General features: G+C 38.1%; 1 protein-coding gene across 2 annotated transcripts in view; it reads right to left on the bottom strand.

The window, feature by feature from the left end:
• gab2 (GRB2-associated binding protein 2) overlaps positions 1 to 21,345 on the bottom strand; it is an 80,554-nt gene that overhangs the window by 22,095 nt on the left and 37,114 nt on the right. For both annotated transcript variants that reach the window (XM_041809684.1, XM_041809691.1), the window contains exon 2: positions 20,513 to 20,813. In XM_041809684.1, the coding sequence (XP_041665618.1) occupies positions 20,513 to 20,813 (301 nt within the window). The remainder of the gene's footprint in view (positions 1 to 20,512; positions 20,814 to 21,345) is intronic.

Below are 21,345 nucleotides of genomic sequence, written 5' to 3'. Positions count from 1 at the left end.
GACCCGGTTTTGGTCGGTGAATGACACACGGCTATTCTGGGTCAAAGAGCTCCCAAGTTCATGAGCAATTTTCCAATTACACTGTATAATACATCACCTACTGTCTCATCTGCTCTGTGGCTATAATCTAATAGAAGCTGGCTGCTGGTCTCACGGGGCCAAAATTAGAACCCTGCAGGATCACTGAAGACAAGAACATCTTTGTAGGGTGCTCATTTCCTTTCAGTCCAGCTAGAATTAGATGAGAAAATATGATAATCTAATCTGAAATGAGATATAAAAATAGAACATACCAATGACCTTTTGGATTCAAGGGGTGGCTGCTGGAAACATGAATGGGAGAGGAAGCATTTGAGTTTTCTTACCATGGCGGCTGCATTCATTCGTTAAATATTCCATAAAACATTATCATCTGTAACCATGTGCCATCCACCTGCCTTCAATTTGGGTTGAAGGAAAAATGTAATTCCCTTAATGGCTTCATAGGAGATTGCACTTCAAAATACAGCCCCAGGGGTGACAGCTACGTTGAGTGCTGCATATTAACTCGGATATGTCAGGGCTCTGAAGAGTGGCCTGTTGGTGGGGAAGGCCATCGTGTGACACAAAGGTCAGGCTATCGGTTTGATCCCCTCGTGGGTCCTGTCAAAGTGTCCTTGAGAAGGGCCTCCACCTTCTTGCTCCAAACAAGTAGAACAAAAAGGGGGACAAGCTTTTTAATGGTCAGAGCTGACTCCAAGTCTATAGAGGAACAAAATGTTCAACAATTTGATCCTTTAAATACTGAGTGTTTAAAATAATTTAATCCCCAATATTTTAGAGATTGAGGGCATCAAAAAAAAGTACCAAAGCTTTAATAAAACTGATCAGTTCAAGGGCTGAGCAATATGGACCAAAAATCCTGCCACAGCATTTTTGAGCTGAATGATTAGGGATGGATATCGAAACCCAGTTTTGCATTTTTCTAAACCTGAAATCAATAATGCTTTAGCTTAGCTGACATAAAAACAATCATCAGTCCTTGCATATTATTGTGAATAGTTTGAACCAAAAACGCAGTATAGTCAGCTGTGGGGATTAGGAAAAAAAGCATCGACACCTGAATCCTATTTCAGACTGTGCACATGAGATGCACATCTTGGTTGCGACATGGCTTGATTTTCATTTCACTTGCTGGAGCACAGCATCAGATATGCACGTTTTAATGAGAGGAGAATTTAGAAAGTACAGGGCACACCTATAGTTTTCCTGTACACTGCTTGCAGTTCTTAGCCAAAATAGACAGTGACATGATTTACCTTGCTGTACACAACAAAATCTGTGTAGTCAAATGAACACTGTCAGTTAATACTGACACTTTTTCAGTGGCTTTATAGATCCACATCCTGGAGTACTGATTTGACTCTTTTTATTTCCCTTATACTGATTAAGTGACATTACTGACTCTTTTTCGGGGTTAAAAGTTGACTCTTCTTAACACTAACCTGGGAGAATACGCAAACTCCGCACAGAAAGGCCCTGATTGGGTAGCGAACCAGGGACCTTCTTGCTGTGAGGCAACAGCGCTAACCCCTGCGCCGTGCAGCCCTATTGCAATCTAATCGCCAAATCTAATCTAATTTTAAATTAATTGCCTAGCTCTAGTGTCAAGACCAAAAAAAGTATGATCCCTTCTAAATAAATAAATAAATAAGAAATAACAAAAACAGTCAGCTATAAATCAAAGTGCCTATACATTCAAAACAATCAGATAAACATTAAATACCAGTTTGTGGAAAACAAAAATATAAAAGTCCTCCTTAAAACAAAAATATGTGGCTGTTCTACCTTTAAAAAGTTTCAAAGTTGATGTCCGAGTATAACTTTCAACAAAGAGAAATGCTGCTATTCACAGAGTGCCTGTTTTCAGCACCATGTAGCTTTGGCAGCAGGTCACGATTCTTCATGATCTTTTCTTTTTTTCAGTATAAAATTCTCTCAATTTAGTTTCTTTACCAAAAGAGAAAAAAAGAAAGAAAAGAAAAGTACCAAACTGAAATGTCTTGGAAGTTCTTTTATCAGTTTTTAAATCACATTCATTGGACAGATGAGAGCCTAAACGTGTTCAAAAAAATTTGCAGATAAGCCAGGCCTTGTTAAAGATTTTTGGGTCTCCAACATGCCCATTTAAGATTGCCTTTTTGCATATCTGAAGGAGATGCATCTAGGAGAGATCCACAAGAAAAAAAAAACACTAGTGGGGCCAGGTCACTGACTCCAGAAAAACAGGAACTAACAGAAATCAGGCATTTTGAAAAAAAAAAAAAGGGTCATTTAGTTACTTAGACAAACTAATCCTATGGCTTTTATTTCTTTTTATCCCTCCTCTGACAGAGCTATTAAGTTTCATCCCTCCACCAAATATGTACTGCATCAGAGGAAATTTTGAAATTAACTGAAAACAACAAACTACCTAAAACGGCTTTTTTTTCCCTAACCTGTAAGAATGTTGCCATCACTGGATTTAATCTTACGGAAGAATACAATCCCAGTATGATGATAACCCCAGTATAGATACACTATTGTCTTACGTGGGTCTTAATGTCCACTGGCTCATTAAAGCTCCCCTGTGTCCCAGGAGGCCACATAGTGGGGTCCATTTGCATGTGTGGTTAGCAGGGGGTTGGGTGCTCTCCATGTGAATGACATAAATGGATGAGGAAGACGATGGAGTGCTGCAGCTGAGATGGGCTAGGTAGCCACAGAGGAGACTTTTGAGCACTGAAAGAGTGGGACACACAAGAGGAAGGAAAATGGCGTCCACGCCGCACTATGAAATGAACTGGACATGGTTGTTTGACTCCCCTTTGAAACCCACTCAGAGGAATATTAAGCAGAGCAGGCCAACAGGAGCATTTCCTGATCACATTACCCTCATGTGCCTGCTCGCTCCACAGCATCACGTAAGCACCGCCCACCGACAACACATCAATTTGTCTCAAAACACTGCACTGATCAATCACATAAAAGGCTGAGGCCATGAATTACTGAGTTTGGCTTCAGTCTCAAGCAGCAGCTCATTTACAGCACTCTGACCTCATTTCTTCAGGGCCATGGGTGGATACTGTAGCTGGATAGAAGGGTGGGCACAGATCAAGACTGGAGACAGTTTCTAGTGAAAATAAGGGTTGTTTTTCTTTTCTTACAGTAAAAATGAAAGACTTAACTACAACAGAAGATCTGCCCTGACAATATTGTCGGTATCAAAACAATGTTAAAAGTGAAAGACAGTCGGCTTTTGCACTTCTCTATCACAGAAGCTTGGCTGGCAGTGACTAATCAGAGTGATTGGCTTTCCCAAAGGCTGATCCTCAACCTGTCATTCAAACAATGAAGCAGATGCCAACTTAGAGATGAAAAATGACTGGCATCAAGAGAGAAACTGGACCTATAAATCTAGTCCTAATTATCTGATGGTTCCAAAGATTATCTTGGCGGGTCTGTCTGTAGTGTGAGGTGTATTAAGTGGTTTTAAGCTCCTCAATCTGCTCAGAAGACAATCAGAGCCTCTCCTGAGTGTTTCACACATTTATTATTTACCATCAGAAATCCTGTTGTGTGGGGCGAATGCCTAGGAGAGGTATAAGCAGGACTGATCAGCAAATTGCCCAAAGGAGGAAGCACAACAAACACACCCAAGGCAATGATAGCAAATGTGAAGCAAAAAGTAAGAGAGATGTCAGAAAGGGAGGGCAAACTTGCTGATTTGTGGCAATGACTCAAGTGCCTACACAATATGTACTGAAATGCATAATACAATCTACCTGACAAGGAGAGGAGTTGGACCAAAATCGATGTTGAATATAGCAACAGTTAGCCAGGTTTGGCTTGTTTACTCTAACATCTCATTTGATTGTGGAGATTTGGAGATGTAAGAGTGGAGACTCTGGTTGTTGATGAATGAATGAATTTGTGGTGAGCTGTGTTGATCATCTCATGGCACACCACACTAAAAAAAACCATCAAATCTGTTGTAACTGGTCATCAGTTCGATGGGCACTGTTCCCAGACGGACACCTTATGGCACTGATCAACATTCTGATGTGTGAAGGCCACAAAGTGATATTTATAATACTTACAGTAACTTTAGACAATGTTTCACTTACTCTTTTACCTATTTCTTGAAGTTGGTCCACAACAACTGTCTGACTGGTGCTTACTTAATCAGTCCTCTGTCTTTAGTCGAACCGGAAATAGTTTCTGACCCACAATCTTAAAGGCCGTTCAAAAGCTCTTAAACTTGTCCGAGGACCAAGGATCTGCTGGTCAACAAGAGACCTGTTTTACACTCATCAGTGGAATCTTTTCTGTTAACGCAAAGCATTTTGAATATGCATTAGTGTGAGACTTCACAGCCACCTTAGTTTTACCTTGCATGCGCACTACAACATTTACCTTGCACAGCAAATGGATTTGCCTGTCTGTCATCAGGAAAACCCATCTTGCAAAGCTCCAGTCTGAAATGAATGGGCCAGGTCTGAGAATGGATTGAACCTATCAACGTCATTTGAGGGGAACAAAGACATAGCTTTAAAGGGGGTTTAGCTGAAGCCGATAGCAATGGCTGCTGCAATGTAGCAATTAGCTGTGGTGTAGCTACAGTACAGCAGCAGTTTTATCACATCTGGACCACATTTCTGTCTTAAAACAAGCAAAGAACAGCATTGAAAGCTTAACATGACAAAAAAGATGTTTGCACTTCACCCAACCTGCTTTGACATGAATTTGCGATAGTTACAGGTGGGGTTTAGTTGTACTGTAGGTGACTAAATACAATGAGTGAACCAGTGTAGCAATTAGCTTGGGTGTAGCTATAGTATTGGATAGTACTGGACCAGATTTCTTCATCAAGATGGGCAAAGAGACACACCAAAAGTTTCTCTTGGCAGAGAAGTTTTTACAGCTCAATCAACCAGCCTCACCATGACTTTCACCCACCAAAAAGCTTCACAGTTCAAAAACTGCGGCAGTGCCTGTCTGTCAAGCTCAGGTTACTAATGGACCTCATTTTGTCTTGTTGCTCTGATTGGCTTGTAATGACTGTGACGGACAGAACATTTGTCCAATCACCTTCTGAGAATATTTTGAAAAATCCTGCCCTTTCCAAACACTTTATAAGGGAGCTTTCATGATGAATATGAGATAGAACCATGCAATAATTTATATGAAACAGTCTATCCTACGTGTCAGGCTACCACAACACAACACGTGAGTTAAACCGTAGACAACAGTGTTGCAACAGTCCATTTAATTGCAGAAGTAATGCCGGTGATGGTATTGAAACTGGTTTTTCCCCCACCACAAATAAAAATAAATATGATATTACATGATAAACAGACACAAGGGGGTAAGAAGAAACAATAGAGATAATTGTCAGTGCAGATGAACAGTTAAACAGTTGGTATTCTGAGCAACATTTCTAATTATTGTGGCACTTCAGTACAATTTTACTCCTAAAATAAAATCCTTGAAGGGTTGAATTTTAAAACAAAATGCAACCAATTTGATGCATTAAATTTGTTTCCTTTCTGCCTTGTCAAGGTAGGTTTATATGTTACGTGTTTCACTTGGAAAAACAAAAAAACAAAAATCTACTGTCCTTTAAGGTTCCTTATAACTATTGTTGATATGTCAAGATTTTACACTGAGTAAAAAAAATCTGTTCCTCATGAGAGAAAGAAAATGGGGAAGTTCTGATGTAATTCTACAGAAACATTGTCATTGTTTAAGGAGCTCAAATCCTCAGTGAGCTACTATCTGCAGCAGATTTATTTCATTAGGAGAAACAGTAAAGTCACTGCTGTCAATACATCATCAATATGCCATAACGAAAGGGTTTAATACAAACTCACTGTGAATGATTTTGTTGAAATGCATCAAAAACATCTCTACTCTATTTTTTTGACAAAAGCTGCTGAGGCTGCTGTTGGAAATGCTGATTTAGTGGTTATGTCTTTTTTTCCATCTATCACCATCTTAAGGGCAAGAGTTGAGCTGAAAAACAATACTGACTTTAGCTTTTTTCCAAGGTACATCCAGGGGAACAGACAAACCGAAGAGGAGGCAAACAAAACCAGAGTGTTATGCAAAAGAGGGAACAAAACAGCTGAAAAAGAGGACTGCTGACAAGTAAAAACCTCATCCTTTTAGTCGAGATTATCCTCGTCTCGGAGTTCAAACAGCTGGGAGGGAGCCGAACAAAGCCAGTGATTGACGAGATGATGTTCCATTCATTAGATTGTGCTTGGGGGTGGGTCTCCCTAGATGCAGACACACGCCACACACCCAGCCATCAGGATCTGATAACAACAGCGCTAACACCCATCAACAGACTGTTGACAAATACAAAAACATGCAGCCCAACAACTGCTTACAATGGATGCCAATTTCTCTCCAAAACACTCTTTGGTCTTGGAGATTTCATTTTTTAATCAACCAAATGAAGAAGGCAGCCATCTTCAATCAGCTCGGTTGCTGAGGTTCAACAATTAAAGGTTTTCATGAAACTTAACTTTAAAGCAGCATGATGCAAGAGTTCCTTTGGTGCCCAATAAAAGTGTCTTAGTGAAAGTGATATAAAATAACATTTCTTTCATTTGCACAATGATAGCATGTTGTGCAAATGACGCACAACCTGCTATCTTAGGCCGTTTCATTATCAGTCTCATCACTGTCTCCAGCTTAGCAGCTGCATGTTCCAATGATGTCTGTGGCTTAATAAGTCATTTATTTGTACGCAAACTTGAGTCATACCTTTAAATGAGAGACTCTGTGTACTCTGTGAAGCTGCTTAACATGAAACACTGATGACACTGACAACAATACCACCTAAAATTATGTTGCAGTCTATTTCTAATATCTGCAGGGTTGAGCACTCTGCAAACTGGTTTGTGTCTGCCTTCTTTTATCTCTTTTTTCCTTATCTTTCACCATCCTCTTAAATGTCTTAGCCTCAGTCATTACATCCAACAGTACAAAGATGAGCTAACTAGTAATATTCTTTGACAAATAATTTCACATCCAATTAAATGCAAATGTGGCTGTGTTTAATGGTTGGTCTAAAGCAATGGTTCTCCACTGGTCAGACATCAGGACTCACCACCGCCTCCTGAAGAGAAATCCCAACCCAAGTTTTTGAAAATTTTCAACCACTCAAATTTATCTAATAAATGATTTATCAGTTTGGACCCTAAATGGAATCAAAGAGCTGACAAAATAAACATTTTTTAAAAGAGTATCATTACAGAAGGAAATGCATGCATGCATTTAATTTTACCCCATTTCCCCAAGTTCATCATGGAAATTTGGTAATTACTTAAGGAATTGTGTCAATATTTTGCCAAAGAAAAGGAGAGAAACAAGTTGAAATTTTGAGACAAACACTGAAATGTACTCATCATTATAGGAAAACCTATAGAACACATGTATGTATGTGCCCTTGGGGCTTCCATACAATGGACTTTTACTGTTTTTTTCCCTGGCACACATTTTTGCGACCCACTTGAAAGCACTTCCCACCAGTTGAGAGCCACCGGTCTAAAGTTAAGATAACACTCAATAAAAAGTCAAACTGAGCACTATTGATTTATGACTGTATCCCTGTTTCTGACCCTATCCACTGTCCTCCTCATACAAATCCCCAAAATATATCTTCTAAATAAAAAAACTGCATAACAGAGGCAGTTAATAAACACTATAAAGTTATTTTCCAGAATGTGCCTGACTATGCCAATGCTTGTATCCAGGGTATATACAAAAAAAGGAGACATTAGATTTAATATCTTCTTCAAGACCCTTTAACTACATTGTAAGACCCCATTATATCTTCAATTTTTAACCAGTAACACTGGTGACAGTGCAGATTCAAAATGAAAATGTGATGATTTAGTCAAGAAAATGCAGATAGTATTTCATTTAGTATATCCAAATTAAGATTTCGGTTACACTTTCTATGCCCCCTCTTTAGAATGAATTATAACATAAGTATAATTATACCTATGTTTATACAGTATTATAGGTGCATATTAAAATATTATTTGCACTCATGACTATCTATTTTTTTATTTTAATTATCCTTTATTTTAGCAGGGGAAAACCCTCTGAGACCAAGGTCTCTTTTCCAGGGGTGCCCTGCAGCAATACAATACAGAGTTTAAAAAATATGTACAAGGTTGAAACAGTACCAGTTACATTCATTAACATATAAACAATTTGTAAACACATGCCCTGGTTTATAAATCACAAATTCAAGCAGCTGCAATCACATTTAAAATGCCTTCAAACAGTAATCATAACTAATTATAATGCCAGTGTCTATAATGACTTATGTGCTGTAGAGCATCTTGTTATTAGTCATTAGGGACAGTATCAGCTTTTTGGAAGCACTGATAGATCAACTGGCCAGATTATACAAAGGCGTGGAGATTGACGTCAGATCTGGTGGAGTTCAATCAGAATCTCTCCTGTGCCTAAAACTAAATGCAAACAAAAGTAGAAGAACTAGCGTACATCTGTATAGACAAATGTAAGAACTGAAAACATCTACACAATTCAAGACCTTATGGTTTTGCATTTAAGACTTTAAAAGATTTTTTAAAAGCCATATTTTTGCTAAATTGATTCATCAACTTTAAATACTTGTTAAAAGGAGCCCTGCATGATCAGACAAATTCACCTCATTGGATACATATTTGTATCTCTCATTTGTATACTGAACATAGAAACTAACAAGATATCTGCATTTTGAGTAAATTTGAGCTTATAAACTCACCAGAAGGCCGCTACATGTTGGTCTTCAATGGTACTGTGACGTCACTTGGCCAGATTGCTCCTCAGCATACAATGCCATTACCAACTGTTTCAGACTGGCAGCCTGCATGAAGGCTGCATCTCTCTCACTGATCCGCACGTCTCACGCACGGAGAATTTTGAGTTTGAGGTGTTGTCTATTTTTTCCTTGCATGACGAGCATTTATCGGTCAACATAGACAGGAAAATGATTAATATAGAGACGTATCTACCTTGATGTGGCAAATCTGTACATCCACATCATAGAATACGTTTGAAATCTGTTTCTTGACCAACCTGATGAAGGCCACAAGCTAAAATGTGTGTTTAATATATTTGTTCTCTAAACTTCTACTGTTTATAAAGCTTGTGTTTCCACATGGTACAATAAGTCACAGGTAAAGATAAACAGAGCAAAAACACTTTCGGTTTGTGCTTTCCAAAGTAAAAGCCAGCTTTATCATTTCTTTGAAGACTCCCTTCATTTTTACATAATGCTTTAATTTTGAAAAGCTTCCAGCGTGGTCTCATTATACACGGAATCAAGTCACTAGTAGGGAGGCTTATTTAGGTAAAACCTATAAGAATGACAGGACTGGGGTCAGTTACTGCATAGACACGGCCAAGGAGCGCTCTGGCAAAATGATGACGCACTACCAGTGCAGATCAAAACGTAGCGGCCTCCTGGTGAGTTTAACAGTTCCAATTCCCTCAAAAAGCATCAAGTGAGTTTTCTTGTTCAATATACACAGGAGAGATAGAAACATCTATCCAATTAGGTGAATTTGTCTGTAAGACCCTGCAGACACCCCAACATTTCCAGGTACATGGGTGCATCCCCGTTCTGAATGTGGTCCCTTAATGCTTTGGTTATATGCAAATGAACATAACCTGAGAGCCTATGTCTAACTTTATCCCTATTTTCTAGATTAAAATGTTGACCCGGGTCTTTGGTCTGGACAAATAAAAACTGCAATAATTAATTAAAGACAACTAGGAATTTCAGTGCCAACAACCAAGGGATCAACTTTAACTGTTTAGCCGGCTAACCAGGCATATCTATGAGGCTAACTGGCTTCTTTTATCCGAACACTGGCATGTTAGATTAACTTTTACACTATTTTAGGGTAGTAGAGTCACATATTGTTTCTCCTAAGCACCTGACTTTTGAAATAGTAGATGTTTTAAAAGATTTGGCACTATTTTATACTGTCCTTCATTAAAATAACAGCCCAAAAACACATAGCGTAGTATATTCTATCTTGTCAACCTCATGGCAGAGGAATCACATGAAACTATCATGATTTGAGATTCTCTAACACCAGCTCTGTGCATGATTCCTGTTCTTCCACAGACGGATCATTGTGTACACAATGTACTCTCCAGTCTCTGGTTTCCAGCGATGTTTAAGACGCTGCCAGTGGTACGGAGGGATGCATGGCAGGAGCAGCAGTAGCAAACTGTCCTCAGACAGCTTTGCTGAAGCAGAAACCCGACCTTCCAGTGCCATGGAGTCTCATTATTTCAACAAAAATCAATGCAGACGAAGGGCACTTTGGGAGAGGAGAAGGCAAACAGGCATGCATGTGTAGGGAAACGAGGAGCCAGGGGAGAGAGAGCATGTATGTTTTTATGTGTATACATGTGCATCTGAGCATGAAGACAACATGTTTTACATTAAAAGGTTTTCCCCATAGATGAAGCCTAAATGGCATGCTTGAGATTACATTTTATTTATTTCTTATCATTTATGTATCCTATATTAGAAATATAAACAGCTGGGACATATGGACTCTGACTCGTACCTTTATATTCTTTTAGCTAACATTACACAATACATATTAAGACATTTTTTTCCCTGTAAAGAAATAACAAAAGTCAAATCCACATAGGCCAAATGCTAAATGTCAAACAGGCCCTTTGATTAGCGGCACAATGTCAACATAGACATGAAAAATGACAAATAGGGGGCGATGGTTTGTTCAACCAAAGTACAGAGGCTGCTGGCATAAAAAAAAAAAAAAAGTGGTTCAAATCTGACCGCTGGTTCTGTTCCTACGTTATTACCCTCTCTCTGTGAAGACAGTTTATGGGTTTATCTCCTGTCAGAATAAAAGCATAAAAATCCCCCCAACAAATGTCAAAGAAAAGGACATCAGCATCATAAATTTACTACATTAAACCTTTAAAAAATAATTTTATTTTGAAATCACGAAATTTCTAAGTAGCGTTTTAGGACCTAGAATTGTGAGCACAACAAAACACTGGCATAAATATGGTACACAGTTAAACTGACATGACATAAATGACATATAGACATAGATAAGAGGTAGAGATACGTTTCAGAGTCCACAGAGACAGCTCACGTCTGAATGTGGAGGCAAACTATGACAACCTGCTACCACCTCCCTGATCCTAACCAACCTCTTTCCCAATAACTGCTTACCTGACACTAGTACTGAGCCCTACAACAACAAACATAGTAAACATGTAACATTATGGCTGCTGAAAACAATAAAAATGAATTTCAGGCACTAGCGTTCATGTGTTTTAGCATTCAAACCTTCTGTTCATCTGTCTCTGTAGGCCGGTGTTATTTACAGAACAGGAACTAAAATCCCACTTATTTTTAACTTGGTTTGTTTTCTTTCAGAGAGGGAATTCCCAGCCTGTTCAGTGACACACCGTCTGCCTGGAGAAAAACCTGCAAACTACCGTTACTGCTAGGGGATGTTTGTGAACTGTCTGGTACTGTTTGATTGATCAAGTTCATATTTATATGTCTGAGTCACGTCATCAAATAAAAACCCGACAACTACAGGAAAACATACAAGATTTGACGTCATGTAATAAAAGCGCTGCCTATTAAAAACTATTAATGTGTTTCTGGTGTGACTGTGGCTTTGCTCCATGAATGCAGTTTTCATCAGCTGGTGAATTTTGGATCAGGCTGGGAATTCACTGTCTTAACTGCATAAACCAGTAAGATTTCTTTGCCTTTCTCACACAGGAACACACCTTTAATATATTTTTATGGCTAACAAACTCACAGGTATATGTCTTATATGGTTAATTTAGGTTTGACTGATACCACCGTTCCCAAAACATATTCATAAATTCAAGAAATGCATAAAACTAACAATATTCTGTCAGGATGTACTTCCTTGTCCTACCATAATACAAACCAGCAGAGGCTAGCTGTATCCTCTTTCCAACAATGCTACCACAAAGAAGTATCTTTACTTCAATTTGCATAACTCTCCTTGTACTCTAAAACACTTCAAGCCACTACATTTGCACTGTAGGGTAACAGTGTTTTTAACTCTGTAAGAAAAGCACTGAGATTTTAAAGGAAGCGTGTCTCAATACAAAGTGTCTAGCGGAAAATCCTCCCTGTACTGCACAGAGCTGCGCGGTAACACATCTCTGTGGGTGGCAATATTTGAAAAAAACATCTTAACAACACTGCAGAGAATTGCATCTTTTCTCATCTGTTATTGCAATGTAAACCCTGATAGCTAGACTCACAAGTTAAACACCATAAGGAAGATGAATTGAACTTTGAGGAAGAGCACTTTCTGGTTCAAATGAACCTCTCAGTTGTTCACTTTAAGACTGAGCAGTTAAACGTTGTTAAAAATGAAGTAAATTTGAGTAAAAAACCTTATATCAGCTATTTCAGCTCAATTTTCTGAGTTAACAGAACACATTTTTAGTTTTAACAGTGATTAATCGCTTATTGTATTTTTTGTAATTGTACTCAAATTATTTGACAATCATCCCTAAATCTGCAGAGTTTTCCCAAAATCCTTTTGGGCATTAGACACTTCTGCACCATGAGTGAAGTTACTTGCTAGGTGAAACAAATCTTGCCTGTGGGTAGCAGCCACAATACATAATGGATGATACACTAAACATTATGGAAGAGGACTTCTGGTTCAATGTTCAGTTATTCTCAGTTGTAGTCACTCAAGTTGGACTAACATGAGTGGCATGAATGTTCAACAACAAAGAATGCAATTGATATAAGTGAAAATTGAAGATGAAGAAAAAATAGATTTACAAAAGCTACATGTGCAAGTGCACAACATTGAAAAAAGCTTTTGAAAATGCAACACAGTATCTACTTTACTTTACAGAGGTTAAAACTTCATTTCTACTGTTTTTAAGGCAATCTGTATGATTTTTTTTAAAGTAAGGTTTGTTAATTGGGTTTTACATTGTAAAGGTACTAGTTTACTTCTGCTGGTACTGAGTCACTAAAGTTCTTATTGCAGCTGAGAAAGAGATGCTCTAACTACTCTTTATGCAAATTATGCATCTGTAAAAAGAATGAGGTATGCTGGGCAGAATGTTAAACCAGCTGGGGGGGGCACATTTTTAAGGAATGTAAGGTTACAGTTAAACTTTGTGTGACTGGCTTTTGTGATAACTAGGGATGCACTGATACAACAGTTTAAGATCTATATCAGCTGATCAGCCCTCTTAACAAACATCAGCCATCAATAAATAATGTGGCAAGAACGGATATGAGTAGCCAGTGTCTTCTGTTGTTCAAATATTGCACAAATGTCCAGTCTGACTCAATGAACTGTGTACATTTGGAGGGCAGATGTTGTGAAGTCAAAACTAGAAGCATCAATGATTATGTTAAGATTATTAAGCCATGATCACCTCTTTTTTGCAACAAAAATATGCATAAAACACCGACTGGGTCTACAGTCAGCCAGAGTTACAGAAATGGTTCAAAGGAGTCCCTTTTTTATTCCCAAAGGCTCTCTAACCAGCACTGATACAACACCATGAGGCAGACGGGAATCTTTTAAAGAGGAGAGGAGAGATGGGTCATTACAAAGTCAGCAGCTTCTTCCCTGGAAAAGACACTGACCTGCAATAAAAACTTGTCTACAAAGTTGGTTTTCCCAGGAGCCTGTGTAGTGGACTGATCTCAGGAGGTTAGTTTAAGATCACGAGACGATAAAGAAAATTGTAAAATGAGCAAACACAACCAGATGATGTGTAATTCAGTACTGGATCAAATAGATAAATGTCTGAACTATAATCATAACAATAAAATTATTTTCTACCATAATTTAGTTTAGAATTTAGCAAAAAAAAAAAAAAATCAAGGAAATCAAATACTAATAAAGCATTTTAGCATATAAAAACGCTTTAGAGCAGGTACAAAGAGCAAATCCCAGTTCCATAAGGTCTGGTTGTGTATTTTTCAGCACCTGGTAATCAATAAAAAATTGAATAGCCAGCCAATAAGTATTAAGAACATCAGCACTGGCAGTCAAATACAACTCCTTTCACTTTAAGCTTGATTAAACCTGTCAACTTATATAAATACAGGTGTATATAACATAATATATAAAATAATATTATATACAGTATATATTTCTTTAAGAAGTGAATACTGCATTCTCTTTCCATGCTACCATGAACATAAAAATACTGTGAGAATGAGTTTGTGTTAAAATGCTTCCCATACTCTGTCTGACTTCTATGAAAAATCTCACTGTCTGTCTGGCAGTAGTAATGATGAGAAACGAGGACTTTTCTCTGACAAAGCTGCCAGTGGTTTTTCGGAGAATAGCCTAACACAGAAAGGGGTGTTAAGAAATGCTAATCATCAACTGCCACTAGAACTAAAGTATGGAAAATGTGTTTTCCAGAATATAAAAAGAGGTTTCTTATAACGTTTCTCAGAAACAGGAACTAAACATTTCAGTGAAAACAGGCCTACATGACCTAAAGAGCCTGATGTGATGTTTACACAAAAAGGCCTGCAATCACTAATACAGCTGTCATGACATAAACTCTCTCTGTCTCTCTTTCTCTGTCTTTCTCTCTCTCTCTCTCTCTCTTTCTCTCTCTTTCTCTCTCCAGCACATTTTCCCAGCCACACCCCGCTGGCTGCAGTTGATACAGTCTGAGTTTCATAACAAGAGCTGGCTCATTACTGAACTTGGACCAAGAGGATCCTCTCGTGATGTAAGCAATATTACACTCTCTCTCTGCACACAGCTGTTTGTTATTCCACACCTGGACGTGTTGCATGTTTCAGATGATCAACCATGTGTGCAAAAATTAACGTCCAACAGGCGCCAGATGGAGAGAAAACAACTGCACGAGTGCAATCTGGAAAAATATTAATGATATGAGAGGAGAGTTTTGTATCATAAACTCTCCTGTAGGCCTGTCAGCATGCCAGACTTTAAAACTCTGATTCAAAACTACATTTTAGGCAAACTCCTACGCACTGTGCAAAAATATTATCTGAACACTGTCTGGATTGTAAAAACATGTTTCAAACTATCAAAAATGCTAGCAAACTTGTAAAGGCTGTCTAAGTTGTGCAGACATGTTGGCAAAGTTTTGGTACCAAAGTGTTAGACGACCTTGCAACTTTTGATGGATGCATTCTACAGATGGGATTTCACATAAGTTTTGAATACTTGATTATATTTACCGTTAAAACATAAAAATACAGTGCACACAAACCTGGGAGTGGCTTGCAAGGTTTTCTGTGGTGTGCTGCTTGACAGGACTTTAAATCCCAGTTCTGAATGAAATAAGAGACGAGAAATGATGAAGTAACTGAGTTATGAAACAGTGACGAATAAGAACAAGACAGTCCAAAATGTACTCAACATCACTGTCAAGCCCTTCACGGGCAAAAACTGCATACTCTAATACAAGAAAGTTAAATCAGTTACCATCTGCAGTAATAGTCACCTTATCAGTTCACCTGCTCTGTCCTCATACACCTGTTCCACTCTGTCGTTCGCCATTATGGTGGCTACTACTAAACTTAATGTTGCGCATATTTCCAGTCATCAGTTTCGTTAGATTAGCAGCCTCATTTTCTCTGCTCTGCTATCATGACAAACAACATGTGGTAACTGGTGCTAACAGGGCTAGCTAACTGTCTTTTGAGTAATGTGTCCCCAGAAAACTGCTGTAGCTGGTGTAAAAGGGATAGTTAGGTATGTCTGAAGTTGGATCATATGAGGTTCTTGGCAACAGTAGTAGCATTAGCGAGAAATCTAAATCGCTCATTTTAGTTATGTTTTCACTTAGTGTGTTGTTGTTGACAACACAGCATTGTGATAACACACAGAGGCTTTCTGGGTGAAAAATAAAAAGCTTCAAAAATTTTTTATATCTAGGTTCCTGCCGGTATGACCGAAGAGTCCTTGTTAAAGGGACAAGGCTCACTCAAATCACTGGAGTCTATTGCCACTACTATTGCCAAGTACCTCATACACTCAAACTTAATAAACACTGAAATATCCCTTTAAGAAGTTGATCGTGCTGTAATCCAACTCACTTTGCAAACAAATCCAGAGCCATGGCTGGAGAAGTTATACCTCTGTGTACCATCTATTCTTTCTTGCTGAAATTACTAAGCTATATTTGGGTTTTGATGTTGAAATTATTCATTCTTGCAACTTTTTAACCCCTTTAACCCATTCCTCCCAGTGTTTTGCCACTTTTTTTGCTACTTTGTAGCCAATTTCAACCCATTTTACTAAATATTGCTGCTTTTTGCCACTTCCATTTATTACTTTCTACCATCTCTTGCAGATTTTTACCCATTTAAGACTTAATTTCCACTTTTTGACAATTTAAGCCATTTTTTAGCCACTTTCACCCCATTTGTTTCCCTTTTACGAAGTATTTAATTCTATTTAATCCTTTTCCATTACAGTTTTCTCTTTTTCTCTTACTCTTTTCTGGCATCCTGATGTTTGAGCACATCATGGCTCAACTCTGAGGTGTGATATCTTTCCTAATGGTTTATGTCAGTGGGCCAATATGCGATAAAAAAGCAATTCTGTTTTAAGAAAAGGGGTCTACATCTTGAAAAAAGGCTACATGCATTAATTTTAATTTTTCTGTTGCTTTGATAAGAGTTGTTGTTATTCAGGTTAAAAATAAAATTTACAATGGATGTTGATTTTGCAGACCTCCATGAACCCTTAAGTTTGGCTGGGCCACAGAAAGCCACCCCTCTTAAACACGCTTATGTATGGCCTTGCCCATCCCTATTACATTCCACACCTGAACACCTGTCATGTGAAAAGATGTTGCTTTTCCTGCACTATTTGATGCTAATGTTAATTGAAATATAGGGATTGTATTCCTGAAAAACACATGATATCAAAACATAACATATTTGACAATCTTATTCTCTGTATTGTAAAAAAAAAACACAAAACACAAAACAAAACAAAAAAACACAAAACAAACAAAAAAAAAAAGATATGGGAAATAAGTGAGATATATTGATGCTACAACCATTTAAATCCCAGATATAGTGAGCAAAAGTAGCAGCAAGCACATCCTCAAATCATCCTTTAAATCAAAGAGGATATTTGATCACAGATTCACTAAACATCTAACAATAACAAGCTCATCCATGGTGGGTAAAAATCTAACTTACTAACGTTGGGAGAGGAGTTCAGGGTGTTTTCAGTGTATGACGATCTGAATTTAAGGTCAAAACATCATCAAGAATTAGTTTGTCTGAGAAATGCTATTACAGACCATAGCAAAGTATAACTTTATTATTGAGGCTGAGGTGAGAAAGAACAGCTCTTCTCTGAATCAGACTGCAGCTGTTTTCCATAAGAACAGCAGTGTACTGTAAAGATATTATTGTCCTATCTTATCTCAAGGTGCTAAGTGGATGGTTCTTTGTGTGAGTGAGTACACCATGCCATTCTGTATCTTATACTACCTCTCAGAGAGGATGATATCCAAAAGAAGAATTTCCATACATTAAGCTTACATCACTCTCACCAAATGAAATGGAAGAGAAAAATCCATAACACTCTCAGACAGTGTGTCCATTTATTTGGCAAGGATGTTCCTAATTCACTCTCTTAAATAAAAAGAGGGGGAAAAAACAGTTTCTAATTATATTGTGCTGCTGAAGCTACAGTATGAGGCTGAACGTCTGTGAAAACTTTGATGCAAGCTGCTCCAGAAAAGACCAGAAAGCACAGCAGGAGGTGAAGAAAGGGAAGGGTAGTGGTGCTCTACTTTGTTCTGAATATATGTGTGAAATATCAAATAGCAGCATATCAACTTTACAGCTTTTGGTTTAAAAAAGGAAAACGGACTTGAGTTTGTATAGCACATCTGACAACTCAAAGTGCTTTTTACACTGCAGGTTTTACACTTCACTCACTCCTATTCACTCCAAATTCACACACTGAAGGTGGAGGCTATGTAAAGTGTCCATCAGTATTAAATTATCCCATTCTTACACATTCATAAGCCACCGATGCAACAGTGAGAGCAACGAGGAGTTAAGTGTTTTGCCAAGGGACACAACATGTGGCTGCAGGAGGTGGGTGTCAAACCCTGGACCTTCCAAATGAGAAATGACAGAGTAAACCACTGAACCACAGCCAGCCCTACTGTTCTTGATCCAGCCTAGTATTACCATTTTTAAATCTGTCAGGTCAGGAACAGCAAAAAAAAATTCCAGTCTCCATTAATCAAATTGAAGTGAACACTGTCATTGATTCTTTATTTACCAAAACAACTTTATTTCATCTAAACCCTGCGATACAGGTGGGCTGCAAGATGTCATTACCGACAAATAATTAACACAGCTCTTAAAGCTGACATCATGTTTAATGCGATGAGAAAATACATGATTGTATTTACATCTATATTTTATAAAGTTCAGGGACTAATAAACAGCCAGATGATTTAAATCACATGTCACAATTTTATCACTTATTTTGTCTGATGTAGAGAACCGGTGTCATGGTTTAACTGGTGCTGAATTAGCTAGTGACACGCTGCTCTTCAACACTCAAAGAATAATATTCCAAAAACCTTGACTTTAAGTTATTAAATCACAAATAAACAAAGCAAATTTTATTAGCTCAAGGTAAAATACGTCATTAAAGTAATGCTTAAAACCTTGTAGAGAGAGCTTAAAATATTTACATGAACTATTTGTTCATTTAAATACACATTAAAGTAGTTTTATCTTTCCTGACCAGGAAGTGAACCAAGAACCTGTTGGTTGTGAGGCAACACCACTAACCCCTGCACCCCAGCCCACACATCATAAATCAACTCTCAACTGTCTCATTTGACTGTGCTGCTGCTTATCTAGGCCAGGACTCTCTTGAGAAAGAGATTTTTTTTATCTCAATGAGTTTTTCTCCTGGTTAAACAAAGGTTAAATAAATAGATAAAATGTATTTCTGCTTATTTTTGTCTCATGATAATCTCAAGCAAGACCTCTACATGATTACTAAAACTTTATTGTCTTTTTCCAAACAAACAAGAACACTGACTTCAAAACTTTATATCTATCTGATCACATCAATTTTACTAGAATTGTTTTAATTGAGTTTATACAACACATATTTACATTATTATTAGCATTAGTAGCATTTAATATGATGTAATTTAGCCACACATCATTAAAAAATAAAGCCACATTTATATTAAGTTTACCGAGTTTATATGAAGCATCTTTACATCTTGTTTAGCTATAACGATAAAAAAAACATTTGATCTGATTTAATTTAGATAAATTTTCCCCCAAAATACAGCTTAATTATTACTGAGTCCTAGAATCATTTTACTGAGTGTATGCCGTTCATTCCTAGTTCTAAGAACTGATCAGTGCCTTCATTAACCTTGCAAAGCAGATGGACTGGCCAGAGTCCATGTCTGTCATCAGGCAGATCCATCTTGCAAAAGATCCAATCTAAAATGACTGTGCCAAGTCTGAGAAAAGACTTAACCAAACAGCATCATTTGGGGTGAACGAGGTGGTAGCTATTGGCAGGGTTTAGATGTACTGGAAGCCGGTAGAAACGGCTCACACACTTTTTATTGTAAAGGACATTGAGTTGCTCCTGTGGACTTGTTAATATTATCATGATAGTCCAAAACAAGACAACATTTGATTCATGTGTAAAAATTCATTTTTTTTTCTTTGGATTACAATTACAATGTATGCAAAATGAATATTTAACAGTTAAACCAAGTTTCCTCTGCCTTTTTGAGAGCTACAGACAGCACTAGAACAACCTGCTGGCAGACAGAGAGCGACATAAAGCACTTGATAAAAATGTTCCAATTATTTATGGAGCCTGCAGGGTGGCTCCCTTAAGTCAATCCTGATAAGGCGCTTGAAAAAAGACAAAAATACAAGTGCAGTAACAATAAACTAATCAAAGATCAGAAATTAAACCTCAGTCCCTGACAGTTAAAGAAATGAGGATGAAAAAATGAAAAACTTTGGCTAAGCTGATTCTGATAAAGCTCAACAAATTCATTCACACATTTAGCTGATATTTCCTGCTGATATATGGGCTGTTAATGTCAGAAACTATCCTTTGCCCCTATCAACACTCATAATTAAGTAATAATTAATGTATTAAGGTATCAATCAAAAAATATCTAGCTGCTATTTATTGACCATTTTTGCTGCTTCAATTTTTTGGATATTTTCTTTTACATGAGACATAAAGCAGATTTGATCAGAATACCCTAAAAGAGTTTGATACAACTTACTCCAGTTATCCTGAAGCTGATAGATGACTTATAAAACCACCAACCTTGCTAAAGACAGAACCATGTGGAGAGAAGAGCAGAGAGGTGAGTTACAGAGCAACAAGTCAATCTCAGAGCGTCCTACCGTGGTTGTCGTCCGATTGGTTGAACCCACACAGCTGGCAGATGGAGCGGACCCACTTGTTCATCTCCTCCTCCGTCTCAGCTACCAGATAGAAAGTGCGGTCTGAGGTCTTGATGTCAAACACAAAACTGTCTTGGAACTCCTTCCTCTTAAAGGTCAGGCCGGCGTCCACCTGCTCGCAGCAGTGCAGGTCGATGACCCGGATGGGTTTCTTGGAGTGGTCGTTCTTGTAGTACTCGAGAACATCGGGGTCACCGCTCATGCGGCCGCTGCGCAGTATGAACCAGCGTTTCTTCCATGCCTGGAAAAGGACAGACCTTGGTAAGCTTAGAGGAAGCACTTGAAAGACTTATCATATGTGTGTGTGCCAGTAAAAAGGCTTGAATTTTTTTTCAAAATAAGACATTAAATTAAACTGCAGTCTACATTTTTGAAAGACTCAGATCATTTTTGAACTATAGGAGATGAAATCCACACGCCAGCCATAGATGAAAGAGATAAAGTGAAGCATGCTTACATGAGAAGGTTTCTGTTTCAGCACACATGTGGTTGTGTGTGGTTTGTGTGTAAGGTCGAGGCTGTGGAAAGGAGGCAGCAGGTGTTTACTCCCTCCCAACGTATTTCCTGTGCTGACATCCCTCTCTTAGCACAGAGAGAACAACACAACATCAACTTGTAAGTCTGCAGGTCCCTCCCACTTTCACAACTGCTGAGTGGCACATTTTTAATCCAATCAAAGCAGAGCAACATCTGCATAATGTTGTATGATGGAGGCTCTGGTTTCCTCAGACAGTGTACTGGAAAGTTTCTTGTCACCATGGCATGAAAGGCAG

The sequence above is a fragment of the Cheilinus undulatus genome, linkage group 2 (assembly GCF_018320785.1).
Source record: "Cheilinus undulatus linkage group 2, ASM1832078v1, whole genome shotgun sequence".
Lineage (NCBI taxonomy): Eukaryota > Metazoa > Chordata > Actinopteri > Labriformes > Labridae > Cheilinus > Cheilinus undulatus.
This window is presented reverse-complemented; position numbering and strand designations above follow the sequence as displayed.